This window comes from Dermacentor andersoni, chromosome 8, assembly GCF_023375885.2.
Source record: "Dermacentor andersoni chromosome 8, qqDerAnde1_hic_scaffold, whole genome shotgun sequence".
Lineage (NCBI taxonomy): Eukaryota > Metazoa > Arthropoda > Arachnida > Ixodida > Ixodidae > Dermacentor > Dermacentor andersoni.
Window position 1 is genome coordinate 34,304,971 of NC_092821.1, and position 15,101 is coordinate 34,320,071.

General features: G+C 48.5%; 1 protein-coding gene across 1 annotated transcript in view; it reads left to right on the plus strand.

Annotated features, from left to right (window-relative positions):
* Positions 1-14,207, plus strand: part of LOC140219787 (uncharacterized) — a 103,774-nt gene extending 89,567 nt beyond the window's left edge. Inside the window, exon 6 of the mRNA XM_072289634.1 lies at positions 7,268-14,207. Within this exon, the coding sequence (XP_072145735.1) occupies positions 7,268-7,768 (501 nt within the window). The 3' untranslated portion in view covers positions 7,769-14,207. The remainder of the gene's footprint in view (positions 1-7,267) is intronic.
* Positions 14,208-15,101: the final 894 nt, after the last annotated feature.

The window sequence follows — 15,101 nt, forward strand, 5'->3', positions numbered from 1 at the left end:
GGCGCCGTAGCAGAAATCTTCCTCGCGTCTGTGCTTGCTGCATACCCGAGTTGTAGCCGATGACTGTTTGCCGGTTTTATGTTTCGCCAGCCAAGCTTCACGCAGCTTCTTGTCCTGCGGCTACGTGCGAATAAGGCTGACACCGGCCTCCGTTACGTGCGTCCGGCCCTGCAGCTCCGAGCAGTAGCCTACCATGTTGCGCGCCTTCAAAGGCAGCCACTACCCATTGTAGTGCTTTCAAGCGTTGTAAAGGAGACACTCGAAGCGGGAAAATTTCGCCACTAAATGAGGACCGCAGCGTACGAGGGAATTTAAACTCGTTTTCAGCTCGCTTCGGCGCGCCCGAAGCAGCCGACGCGGCAGCTATGTCCACGTGATCCCTCCTAGCACGTCACGCCGACAGTGGCGCCAGCCTTTCCAGTGGTGGAGCTCGAGGCCAATAGTAGCGCTGCTGCCGGCGCTCTTCACCGCGCCAGCGTAGTGACGCGCCCGATGTGTGCAAAGGGGCACGTATCTTTTGGACCAGCCAGCACTTACTTGCCTTTCGAGCCGCGTTGTCTCGTCCTGTTAGAACGCCGTGCGAGAAGGTCGAGCGCAGCGCTAAGCGTTCCTATCGTTCTGAACGCTGCGCTTTCGGGCTAAAGTGACAATTTATTCTTCACTCACCACCCCCGCAGGGGCGTCTGCGTGAGCAGGCGTTTGGTGTGTTGCGACACCACGGACCCGAGCACATGAGGGTCGGACCCTCCCGCGTGTAGCCGTGCGCGGCTTAGCCGTGTCTGGGGAAAAGGGGATCCTGGGGGTTGAGCCGATGCTGGGTGTTTGGACCACTAAGGCCCCCCGGCGGAGACAACACACCTCTTCGGCCTCGGCTTCACATAGACGGCACCTCCAGGCTGACCCACCTGGGGGAAATCGGCAGTCGCCTTTTCCTGTCTCTCTCTTCGCACATCTTCGTCTTTCCCTCTCCCTTTTAGTCTTTCCTGTCTTCTTTTTCTTCTGATAACTTCCAACATTCCTGGCGGCGAGGGTTAACCTGGTGTGGTATGACCTACCTTGGTTATAACATATGTGGTTATAGCGACGACGTACAGTTGGCATGGTAGGGTTTGTTTCACCACATACCTTGCCTTGTCCCCTTGTTGGGCTCGGTGGTGGGTGACTGGCATCGTCGCTGAATACTGAACATATTCCATGGGAACTTCCAACCCCTTCTCAACTGATCGTCCCTCTAAAAGGGGGCGCACCGATGGTACATTTCAATTTTCTCTCAAAGCCACTCAGACTTTCCCGAAATTCCACGTTGTTCATAGTGAAAAAACTGAAAAGAAGGCAAGAACGATTTCACCATTCGTTGTGACGAAGTATCTCACAGAGACCATTGGAGGCGGCTATAAGATCACCAAGCTGGCCAGTGGCGACTTATTACTCGAATTGAAAGACAAAACACAACATGACAAGCTAACGAACCTTGTAGAACTTGGAGACATCCCCGTCAGTGTAACAGCACACCGAACCATGAATTCGTCCAAAGGCGTAATTTCTGACATTGACTTAATAGACTTGACCGAAGAAGAACTCCTGGAAGGATGGAAGGATGAAAACGTAATAAACGTACAACGAATAAAGATCAGACGGGACAACAAGGAGCTGCCAACTAAGCACCTGATAGTTACCTTTGGCTCTAGCACGTTACCAGAGACAATAGAAACTGGATATATCAAAATCAGAGTACGACCGTACATCCCCAACCCGCGACGTTGTTTTAAATGCCAGAGGTTTGGCCACGCTTCCCAGAGCTGCCGAGGGCGGCTAACATGTGCGAAATGCGGCATCAACGATCATTCTGCAGATGACTGTAAGGCTGAGCCCCATTGTAGCAATTGTAATGGTGGCCACCCTGCGTACTCTCGATCATGCGAAGTCTGGAAAAAAGAAAAAGAAATAATTGCGATAAAGGTCAAAGAAAACATAACTTTCAGAGAAGCAAGGCAACGCATCTCATCAACATTTACACAGACCGCATCTTTCGCCGAAGTGGTACGTCGGGGGGCAGTACCACAACGGCACTTGGCGGACGCCAGCAGCACGCATAGCGAGCGTACGGCAACGCCACCCGCCCCCACGGTGGGAGCAGCGAAGGCTGCCCTACCTCTCCCGAATTTGACCACAGTGGAGACTTCTGCTAGTGCTGGCACCAGTCAGCCCAGCTCAGAGGTCAAGAAAAACCCATCAACCACCAGGATGGTGGGCCCCAAGGCCTTGTCTTCCGAGACAAGGCTTTCACGGAAAACACACCGCTCGCAAGAGCAGTTGTCCAGTGCCTCTCAAGAGGCCATGGACACAACACCGAGTCAGAAGGCGCAGTTGACGCCTAAGGAGCGGCGCGATTTTGCCGATCGCTCCAAAAAAGACAAAACTCCAATTACAGGGCCCCAAAAGGGCAACATAAGCTAAACCAAGTTCACTCTCTTTGACACATAGCACAACGTTTATCTTAATATGGATACACTGATTATTCAGTGGAATATCAGAGGCCTGCTTTGCAACCTCGATGATGTCCAAGAACTCCTTAATAAACTAACTCCTAAAGTGCTGTGTGTCCAAGAGACTCACTTGAAATCTAAACATAAACACTTCCTTCGTCACTATGTTATTTTTCGGAAGGATCGCGATGATGCCCTCGCATCATCCGGCGGCGTAGCCATAATAGCTGACAAATCTATAGCCTGTCAACACCTACGGCTACAAACACCCCTTGAGGCAGTGGCCGTTCGTGCTGTACTTTTAAATAAACTGATAACCGTCTGCTCGTTATATATACCACCGCATTTTCAGCTTCACAAACAAGAATTCCAAACATTAATAGATCAGTTACCTGAACCATATCTTGTGCTTGGAGACTTAAATGCACACAGCAACCTATGGGGCGACCCGCGCTGCGACGCGAGAGGTCGCTTGATTGAACAGTTCCTGTTTTCTTCAGGTGCATGTCTTTTGAATGGGAAGGAGCCCACGTATTATAATGTGGCAAACAAAACATACTCCTCAATAGACCTTAGCATTGCGTCTCCTACTCTTCTACCTTACCTTAAATGGAAAGTTATTAAAAACCCTTATGGGAGTGACCATTTCCCTGTAGCTCTATGCACACCAATGTCTAATGAATGTCCCCCACGATTACCTCGCTGGAAAACTGACTCAGCTGACTGGGAAAAGTTCAGAAAGCTTTCTTCTTTATCCTGGGACGACATCAGTGCTTTAAGCATAGATGCGGCGGTTAAATATTTTACGGGTTTTCTCCTTGACAACTCCACCAAATGTATCGCTGTAACAAGCGGATTGTCCACAAAACGGCGTCTTCCGTGGTGGAATGATGAGTGTCGAATAGCGCGTAAGAAGCAGAACAAGGCATGGCGCTTACTTCGGGATTCTCCGACGGCAGAAAATCTAGTCAATTTCAAGCAGGTCAAATCCCAGGGTCGAAGAACGCGGCGACAAGCTAGAAGAGAGAGTTGGAGAAAGTACATATCAGGCATTAACTCTTACACTGAAGAAACAAAGGTTTGGAACAGAGTGAATAGAATAAAGGGTCGACAGCCTTACTCTCTGCCTTTAGTGAATACTCAAGGCGACAGCATGGAAGATCAGGCGAACTTTCTTGGCGCACATTTCGAACAGATATCCAGCTCGTCACACTACTCTGAAACATTCCAAAGGTACAAAAGGCAAATAGAAGGACAACCATTAGAACGGAAAAGCACAATATACGAGGCATACAATAGACCCTTTTGCATGGCAGAGCTTCAGGCAGCCCTAAACAGCTGCAACCAATCTGCCCCCGGAGCTGACCGCATCCTATATGAAATGCTTAAACACCTGCCGCCTGAAACACAAAAAACCCTTCTTTGTCTCTACAATTCTATATGGTCGTCCGGCCGCATTCCCTCTGCTTGGAAAGAGGCCATCATAATTCCTATTTTGAAACAGGGTAAGGACCCTTCTTTGCCAAATAGTTATAGGCCTATAGCATTGACGAGCTGCTTATGCAAAGTTTTTGAAAAAATGGTAAACAGTCGCCTGGTTCACTACCTAGAAATAAACAAGAAATTAGACCCATATCAATGTGGTTTCAGAGAAGGCAGATCGACGACTGATCAGCTTGTTCGCATGGAAATGTATATCAGGGATGCCTTTATCCACAAACAGCTTGTATTATCAGTATTTCTTGATATGGAGAAGGCGTATGATACTACGTGGCGCTTTGGGATCCTTCGGGATCTTTCTGCAATGGGCATTCGCGGCAACTTGCTGAGAATAGTTGAAAGTTATCTCTCTGACAGGACATTTCGTGTTAGAGTTGGCAACGTGCAATCTCGACCATTCATACAGGAGACAGGTGTACCACAGGGTGGAGTACTGAGCTGTACGTTATTTATTGTTGAAATGAATTCCCTCCACACCGTATTACCTCGCACACTCTTCTATTCCGTCTATGTGGACGATGTACAGATAGGGTTCAGGTCATGCAATCTTAGCATTTGCGAGAGGCAGCTACAACTTGGCTTGAATAGATTCTCAAGGTGGGCGGACGAGAATGGCTTCCAATTGAACCCCCAAAAGAGCACATGTGTCCTGTTTTCAAACAAGAGAGGTGTACTACCACAACCCGATATTAACCTTAATGGAGAAAGACTGACTTTCAGCCCTGAACACAAATTCTTAGGTGTTATCCTGGACACAAAACTTAACTTCATTCCCCACCTAAAATATCTTAAAGAAAAGTGCCTGAAGACCATGAACCTCCTCAAGCTGCTCTCTCGAACAACCTGGGGCAGTGACAGGAAGTGTCTGCTTAGCCTGTATAAGAGTCTCGTACAATCACGCCTCGACTACGGTGCCGTGGTGTACCATTCGGCCACTGAGAGTGCGCTAAAGATTCTCGACCCAGTCCACAACCTCGGTATACGACTGGCAACAGGCGCCTTTAGAACTAGCCCTGTTGAAAGTCTGTACGTTGAGGCCAACGAATGGTCCTTACACCAACGCAGAACATTCCTAAGTTTTTCATACTACATTAAGGTAAAATCAGACACCGAGCATCCATGTCATTCCATAGTAAGCGACCTGTCGGCTTCCAGACTTCACACTAACCGCCCACGTATTAGAACTCCTTTTAGCCTACGCTTGGAAGCAATGGCAGAACAAACAGACATCCATATCCCAGAAAATATCCTTATGCCTCCTACTCGCCTTCCACCTCCTTGGGAATGGCAGACCATGCAGTGCGATATCTCTTTTGTCGAAATAACAAAACATGCACCAGAGGCACATTTACGGTCACATTTCTTCGAACTGCAAGTGAAGTACTGCTGTGCCGAGTTCTATACAGATGCTTCCAAGTCATCTGCAGGTGTCGCGTATGCAGCTCTTGGGCCATGTTTTTCCACCTCCGGTACTCTAAATCCCAACACAAGTATTTTTACGGCTGAAGCATACGCAATACTTTCAGCTGTAAAGCACATCAGACATACAAATCTCAATAAGGCGATCATCTTCACAGACTCATTAAGCGTAGTAAGGGCCTTAATGTGTTTCCGAAAACATAAAAACCCTGTTTTTGATAAACTATACACAGAACTATGCATAGCCTTAACATACAACCAAAACATATTCCTGTGTTGGGTACCAGGCCATAGGGGCATAAAAGGTAATGTAGCTGCTGACGAAAGTGCAACGTCAGTCGCCTTTAATCAAACGGATGTGAATATACCCATACCAGCCACAGAACTTAAGCCCTTCTTGCGCCACAAACTGAGGAAACACTGGCAGGACCAATGGGATAATGCAGTAGCGAATAAGCTACACGTTATCAAACCAAAATTAGGGAACTGGATATCTGAAAGAACAGCAAGGCATAAGGAAGTGCTTCTTTGTAGGTTAAGAATAGGACATACCTATGCCACTCACTCCTACCTTTTGACGGGAAGCGAACCTCCGACATGTACCAAATGTGGCAAGAGGCTTACAGTTATTCATGTTCTTATCCAATGCACTGAAATAGAGGCAGAAAGAAAGAAGTACTTTCCGTCTGCTTATCTCCAACACATACCGTTACACCCAGCATTTTTTCTGAGCAATGAGCCCCTTTTTACTTTTCAATCCGTATTAAATTTTCTAACTGAAACGGACACCTTACAGGTGATTTGGCCAGGCTACTTGTAGCACGGCCTCCACCTGGAGGTCGTAGCTGCAACGAACCCATATTTTAGCACACGTGTCTCCCAGCCCTTGCTTTCAAGGCCTTGCTGAGGCACTAGTGCTAGAGACATTACTTGTTCTACTGATCATGCCTCATCTCGTGAAACATCTATTGTCATCGCAGACGCGATCAATCACTGTCATTTTTTATACTTGTATTTTACGCATTTCAGAGCGAATAAATTTTAGGCCCTTTTACAGCCACATTGCACCACATGCACATCTTGCACTTTTTAATGAATATTTTAGGCCACTATACAGCCCTGTTTCATTAATCCCCGCAATTAACACCCATATATCATTGAGAAGCACGGACCATCGACTTGGCGCTCTTTGGCCACATCTGGCCCTTGCGCCAATAAACTCTACTAATCAATCAATCTTCACTCACCACGTGACTACACTCGGTCACGTCATAAGCTTCGCTTTTCAGCCCACACAAAGCTGCACTTTGACTTTGATTGTGCATAAATTTGCAATGAATTGTCATGGCAGCAAAAAGAATCTGAGTATATATGGCTGTACTCGGATATACTTATACATCAGAAAAACAGATGATGTTTACGACACCACTTTTTGTAGATTTCAGTCCACAGGTTGCTAAAACGTCCCCGCCTAGGGTTTACCCGCGACATGGACTTATCCCCTGCCCATTTCTTTTCTTTCGTCGTGCGTGCGTGCGTGCGTGCGTGCGTGCGTGCGTGCGTGCGTGCGTGCGTGCGTGCGTGCGTGCGTGCGTGCGTGCGTGCGTGCGTGCGTGCGTGCGTGCGTGCGTGCGTGCGTGCGTGCGTGCGTGCGTGCGTGCGTGCGTGCGTGCGTGCGTGCGTGCGTGCGTGCGTGCGTGCGTGCGTGCGTGCGTGCGTGCGTGCGTGCGTGCGTGCGTGTGTGTGTGCGCGTGCGTGTGTGTGTGCGTGTGTGCGTGTGTGTGTGTGTGGACTTGCCTCAGCCAAGTCCCTCTAAGTCATTAAATTCGTCCGTGGTGATTCTTTTTTTTTTCTTCTTGCAGAGCGGTCGTGCAGGCGCCTACTCGTTCCGGAACGCCTTCTTCTACCTGCAGTGGCCCGACGACCCAGTGGCCGCCGGCGACAAGCTCCCTCTGGTGACGCTTCGCAAGACCCTGCGCAAGCTGCACCTACACGCTCACCGGCAGCGCTCCAAGTGCATCATGGAGCCTGAAAGCGTCGTGGAAGTGGGCAACCACTTCGTCTGGGAGTTCCTGGCCGGCAAGACGACCGTCAACGTGGCCTCGAGCGTCGCCTTCCTGCACCACTACCGCGTGTGCGAGTTCGGCGGCAACGACTGCGTCAACGCCACCTCGGTTCGCGACACCAAGGTCTACTACTGGAAGACGCGGCTGCTGGAGGCCGTCAGCCGGAGGATGAAGATGCTCAGGCGACGCGACCTCGCCTGTCCTGGACAGCCGCCGCGGGCGAGACCCGGCAACAAGACCGCGATGGCGGGAGCTGCACCCGTTGGCGCTCTCACCTCACCGTCGTCGTCATCGTGACCGCGTGCTCTAAGATGAGCAACGGGAACGAAGCTTGCGTGGCGGTCACCTTGCAGAGGTGCAATTATGCACACGTCGCGGCTTGTGTTTAGCAGGCGTCCCAAACCCTGACGCAACGACGACGTCGTTGTCCACGACCCTGCGAGGGATTCGGCATCATCGACGTGCTCGATGTTTAACTCTTTAACCCCGGTTTGGGACGCGCGATGAGGTTCGTGCTCGTGTTTGAGCTCACTGTTTCTCGGCGCTTTGGACAGGAGATTGCCATTCGCGCAGAGGCGCCTTTGTAACATCATCGAGTGTTCAGGCCCACAGCGAGAGACAACTGGTGGATCCTTGTGTCCGAGCTCTCATGCCAGTCTCCGTGCATCTACGAAAGGGTGGACTACGACTGAGCAGCACGTTCTTGGTCTATAGATTGCCGGCGTGTGTCAGTCTCCGGTGCAGAGATTGGGAGATAGAGAGGTCACGTGGCGATTGATATCTGACGTGTCCGCAGCCTCCGCACTCTGATGAGCAGTTTTCAAGATAATGACAGCAGCCCTTGCACGAGGAAGCAGCTTCCCGATATTTTACTTCTATTTATTTTGTCCTTGGTTTTAGCGTTTCTGACTGGCGTCCTTGCATTTCCTGCTGCGCCTTGGCAGTGTGGACAGAGCGAAAGAGAGAAACAACTTTGTTTACGGCCTAACGATGTCGTTAAATTAGCTTGCCGGTGGTCCTAAGGGTGGTGGCCTATTGCTTGTCACGACCGTTTTGGCCCACTTAGTTACTTCTGCCTGAATCTGGTAGTCAGTCGTAGACAGGAGTGACTTCAATGTCTCGTGGGAGGGAGTTGGCAGTATTGACTGCGCAGGCGGGTTTCCCTCGCATTCCCAAAAAATGTGATTTTGCGTAGTCTTCATGCAGTTGCAATGTTGACAGTTTGGTTTGGTTTCATCCGGGTAGATTTTGGATAGCCGATGGGGGCTTGGGATGGAATAGGTTTGGATTTGTCTCCACATTGTAGCCTTTTCCCTTGTTAGTTGTGTACGCGGACAGATTGTGTTCCTTTTATTGATATTGCCAAATTGCTATCCTCTCAGTCCACAAAAAAATGCGATACGCTTCACGTCAGAGGTCCCATCATGCATGCATGCTGCTTCCACACTGTCCACTGTCAGCATTGTTGCGGTCATCTGACCCGTTATTGAACGCTAGCTCACCAGGAGCATTTGATGCGCGCTCGGCGGACGTTTCTCGCCTGCAATTATGAAGTGTCACGGGCCGCGCACTTGCCACTGGTATTTATATAACTATTGTCGCTACGGAGCCGGAACCCTTCACAGGAACCTTTCCATCCATCTTTCAACATAGCACGAGATCGACAGACGCCAAGCGGAGTTGCGACTGCCACAATAGGCGCGTTTCATTCTCCCCGTGTCCAACATTATTGGCAATCGCGTATGACCTCCGAGATGTTCAGCGCTTCCCCTGCATCGGAGTCCATCCACTTTGTCAGTGCAGTTCCCAGTTAACTTTTGCGATAAGTGCATGGAACCCGCAACTTGTGCGAAACCTGCCGCTGCGTCGGCAGGACAGCCTGTCGGACAAAGTCACCGTGATGGCGTGAGATTCGTCCAAGCCAAAGTGCACTCTAGTCTAATCCAAGCCGTGCTCCTCTCACCACCAGCTCCACAAGAGTGGAAGAGGTGTGCTGCTGACCCCATATTATGCGCCGTTGTATGCCAGTGACGCTAGATGAAAGACTCCCCATGACAATTTGTGCCGAAAAAAAGAATGTGTGTGTTGTGTGTAATGCTCTGACTCCGAGCCAAGAACTGCATACGTGGGAGATCACGCCACAAACTGCCTTGACTTGTGTCTCCGTGCGTACAGTCGCCGCTGGAGTGTTTCGTACGTAGACTCTTTAAGGCATGGGCTATGTCGCAGCGCGTTGTGATGAGGTGAAGCCAATTGTTATCCGCCACATCGACTTCGCTTCAACCGTCGTCAGTGCTCGTTCAGCAGAACACTGTCCCGGGGTGACATTCCGGACGTTGTCAAATTCCGCCATATTGTCGAATTCTGCAATGGCGGCATTTTGAGCCAATCAAAAGGGCCGTAGCAGCCCACAGGGCCAACCAGAGCCGACAAGATCGCGGATTTTACAATACGGTGGAAGTTCAGTGTCCGGAATGGTACCACCGTACGCGGTCTGTAACTGTCTTGCGGGTAAACGATTGTTAATGTGTCGTGTTTGAAGTCTTACCACGAACAGTGCACCGTATACCTGTGACGTCAAGATTCGCGGGTGCCTGGTTTGTGATATCTTGTGTTTGTTTGCAGCGATGAGGAATCGCTGATAACGGCGTGCTTTACTATATTTCGTTCTCTTTTGTACTGATCTATGTTAGCCATTTTCTGTTTATAGTTCGAGCTGTATACTATATTTGCATTAGCGGTCCTGTTCTTAGCTCCAGTTGTACGTACATTAGTTTTAGCTCTATTTCGTTATTTCATGTTCGCCTCTCTATTTATTTGGTTCATTTGTTTCGGGAGAGCAGGAGGATTCTTGTGAAAGTGTGTACGCAGACGGCAACTGGGAAGTGATGTATTCATGCTTCCATAATAGCACGAAACATTGGAGGGAAAGTGAACAGCCAATGGGGGGCAAACACACAAATGACGGTTAAAGATTACGCAAGTCAGCTATGATTACGGAAACTTGGAAGAGATATATACGTGCGTATTTTTGCCATTACTTGCTCGTAACGTAACTATGCCAACTCAATCTAATTTCGCAGAGGAGAACCGTGCAGATCTTAAATTAAAAAAGAAGAGCAAACGCTTTGGCGATAAGGTTAGCCGTTAAGGTGAGATTTTTTTTTACACATCAGTGATTATCGTCAATCTCGCATGCATTTCTTTACATTCTTTGAAATACTGCGCTCCAGCTACTGCCCTTCCAGGAACATTTTGGGGCACTGCAGGGGCACTTCGCGTTCCTTACAGGATAGCATACCAATAGGATTGTCTGTATACTGCCGAATCGTGCCGTATTGCCGAATTTCGTCGTGTTTGTAGCTTGAGCGTGGGTGTTCGAATAGCGAAGTTTTTTACTCAAATTCAATATTTGGGGGAAAAACTACCATCGAATATCGAATACTTCCTCCTTTCTAAAGCAAAATACAATGTTTTGCGTGGAGTCTTGCAAAAAAAAGAAATAAGGCTCGTGCACATTGACACATACACGTGGTGCTGTAAACAACTTGCCATTTGAGCAACGGAGGAGCTTGTAAATGATCAACGACCGGTTTCAATAATCTATAATAAACGGCAGCAACGAAACAAGGGAGCAGCATGCTACGAGGTGCGTGTACAGTGTTCTGTTCAACGAAATGGAAAAAAAGAGAAATGTGTTACACCACTGCACATTGTGTAAAGGGATGCAAACGTAGCGACAGTTGGCCAAACAATTGGAGCCATTCCCTATACAGGCTGCCTAAAAGCGAGCCATTGTTATTGAGTGACTGCAAATTATCGAGCAGAAGTCATGTGGCCCCGTGTGTTCGCTCACAAAACTGGTGCCTCGATCTGTTGCAACAGCCTGCAGTAGAATTATTCGGAACAGTCCACGCCCATTGTTCTGTCTTCCTCGATGCTCAGATAGGTGTCCTAACTGTTGCGGTATTTGAGTGTCCAAGGCTTCTCTTCCGGAGATTGTCAATTCCTCCATATTCTCCAATTCCCAATCTTCTCGGTTGTTTCTTGTTGGCTTCACAGGGTCACACAGCTCTGATTGGCTGCTCAAAACGCCTATCGGGTGAAATTTTGTCGGTGTCTAGTAAAAGCAGAAAATCACACATAAGAGCACAGCGTTAAGGCGAGGAAGTACGCACGAGATTTATGATCATTATTGTTGTGTGACGAAATTACATTCCGAAGGATTACAGTATTAAAATGTCTGTGTCTGTGCGTCTGGCTAAGCCTCTGAGCCTGGGTCAGCAAAAAAGAAGTGAGTACAATCTTGAGCTCGAATTGTTTTTACCTTCCTGCGCTGTCTGCGCTCAGAGGGAAGCGTTTCATAGATTTTTTTCATAATGCGGTGACGACATGGAATGTATGCTTTCGACGTACTTTCTGTCTGGCGTTGCTCCTCATACTATAGCTATTTGTGCTTGCTGCTCTAAAGGAATACGAATATTCGGCTAGCTTGGCAGCAGGCACGCGGTAAATTGTACGGTTAGAGAACGTGCAGGTCTTACGCCCAACACTGGCGCTCTGCTTACTGCATCTTTGTGATTGCTAACTGTACGTTACGGTAAGTAGAGTCAATGCACGACTTTCAAGGAGCAGCAAATTAAGGCGGGAGGCAACACCGAACCTCGAAGTTCCCGCTCCATATCGATCGTGAAGCCATACAAAAATATTGCACATTGCGTTCGAAAATCAATGCCGCGCTACCATAGCAACTTATGCGTACATTCGCAGCCATAAAAAAGTGTGTATACGTAAACGTCCGAGACTGGGCCCTGAAATGCATGCTGATGCCGTGATGTCGCGGGAGCCGCAGTTTTAGGCGCAAAATAAACTTGCAGAAATACGTGCCAAGCTGGCTTTCCGGCAATTATGCAATTGTCCGAAATGGCGGCGACCAGCACATTGTTAAACTGGAAATTTCGCTGAGCAGCTCGTGCATGGTTCCTGCTGTACGTGAACGTACGGCGGGAACGGATACGCGAAAGGCAGAACGACTGCAGGCAAACACGATTCAGCTTTACTTGAAGAGAAACTTGGGCGACTTGGTGGGGATTCATGTTTAGAAATTTAACAGTGCAAAATAGACAAGGACGAAGGAAAAGAAGATAGCGCCACACAGCGCCAGTGTCGTGTCCTTTTCCTATGTCCTTGTCTGTTTTCCCGCTGTTAATTTTCGAAACATTATTCAGCTTTTAGGCGATGCACGGACAGCCAAATTCCGGTCAGTGATGCGTTCTGGAAAGCCCAGCTTGGAGCTTCTCCAAAGGGTAAATTTCAAAAGAAACTGTGTATCCATTTTTTGCCCGCCAGTAAACAAACACTTCCCACCCAACGAACGCAAATGCAGTTTCACAGGAGTAATTTCTCCATAGTGATTAGTGTTTTTGATTTATGGCATACGTTTGAGCCGTTGCAAAGACCGCTATTCAGAACAGATTACGCACAGTCAGGGTGAAATCTCGGGGGGAAAAACATTTCCTGAGCCTTCGCATACAGCCTGAATTAGTTTTGATCACTGCACTATAGCGCACGTTACCAACGTATTGTGGCGTTGCTTTATTGGCTGCAAACAAGCTTTTTCCAAAATTCTGATATCTGACCCTGCAATCTTTGCACGCCGACTGCGGAGCCTATTCAGCCGTAAAGCTCGGCATGAAACATTCGTGGCGTCGAAAATACCGGGAAAATACGTTCCACGTTGTCACAGCCTTTTGCAGTAATCGAGAAATGCCGGTGGAAAGAAAGAGTGCGACTTCTTTTTTTTTAATCGGGAGCAATACTATTGTTTCATTTGAGGAGTAGAAAGAAAAAAAGAAGCGGCAAAGTGAGAAAGAAGTAAGCCACGAATATATCTTCTAGGAGACGTTACTGCCCAGCCGTTAATGAAATGTGTCCACACGTGGTGTCTGTCTGCGTAGTCGCGTATAAATAGGTATGTACAGGTCAACATTTGTACGGGTCTCCTTTGTCTTTCCGGTACTTTAGAGTTGAAGCACGCTGTGCTTTATCCTGTGTGCGCGCCGTGCTCTGCTAAAAGAAATTACCTCCCCCCCCCCCCCCCCGAAGAGGCGGGGGTCTCTTGTCTCCCAACAATATTCGTCGTCAATAGTGCGTATGCATTTCCTTTAGCAAACGAGGTAGCGCGCATGTCACGCGCATGTCATGCCTGACCTGAGAGTATGCAGTGATCGCAAAGGGGGGTGGGGGGGGGGGGGGGTTGATCGGAGAAAGTGAACAACAAAAAAATATGACGGTTATTGCTGGGAGACAAATAGGCCCCTAACAGTGCGTACTTTTTCTTAGAGTGCAGCACTGACTGTGTGCAAGATCTGCCGACGGTTCATTGTAATAGCGCCCAGTGTCATTAGCACATCACTGCGTGTATAGCTGTATACGTAGCGTCTATAGAGTCCTAGCTTATAGTTTGTGACGGGTCACGTCCTGCGGATGCAAACTGCGGACGTGATGCCTCCAAGCAATTGACGTCATAACGTGAACAGTCGTGTACATAAAACGTAGCTCCAAAATGTGGCGGCGGATCGAGGTCGAAATGTTGAGTATATGCTGCTGTGTTGCACAAACGCCGCAGAAGCTTGGAAGAGCTCCGCAAGCGCAGATGTCCATTTTTTAAATGTCTGTGTTCAACTGAGACGATGTAGCTACTGACGTAACATAAAAAGTGTCATCACGGTATGCACACATGGTCTCTTTCTTTGGGTTACGGCTACTGGCCGCCAGCCAACGCCTTTGTCGCAGACTGTGTGTTTGTCCGTATAAAAACACTCGCGCTTGCTCTGTTACCCGATGCGGTTGCTTAGTGGATATGGCACTCTGAACCTGAGCACAAGGTCACGGGTTCAAATCCCGCCAGAGGCAGCCGCTTGTTAATGGAGCCCAAATAAAACCGCTCGTATAAGATTTAGGTGCACATTAAAGAAACATTGATTAAAATTATTAAGTAGAGCTAGATCGACAGATTATTCGTCAAGAAGTCTATCATCGTTCTCTGTGGGCCAATACGTCACTTTGTTGCTTAGAGAATTGCCGTTGGATGTCTCGCTTTTGCTACTCAATTCGAACCACCCGCGCCAAAACAAATAGCGAGTTGACGTAATCGGTGCGTGACGAAATTCCGTGCCGCTCTCCCCCAGTGCTGACGTCACATAAAGGTACCATACTCCACGTCGGGGGGCGCGCCACTCCGATTTTCCATTTCGGTCTTTTCTCGCTTGCAAGAAATACAAGAAACCTCATTTTTCGCTACGAATGACTAATCTATTGTAAGAGAAGCCCAATTTTCAATCTAGCTCGACTTAATCATTTCCTTCAGGGTCCCTTAAAAAAAACACAGGCAATCAAATTATTCCACGGCCCTCAGCTACTCCGTCTCTCGTAGCCCCAGTGTTGCATCGTGGCGTCGAACCTCACGAATCAATCTATCAGTTTTGTTGCCAGGACGACAAACAAAAAGTGAACGAAATGGTCCGCAAGGTTGCACGAATGACATGACTACGAAGGAAGTCTGCAAAAAGAAAGAAGGTATTCACGATTCCGTCGTGCATAAAGCGTGTGTGGAGAAATGGACCTCTGT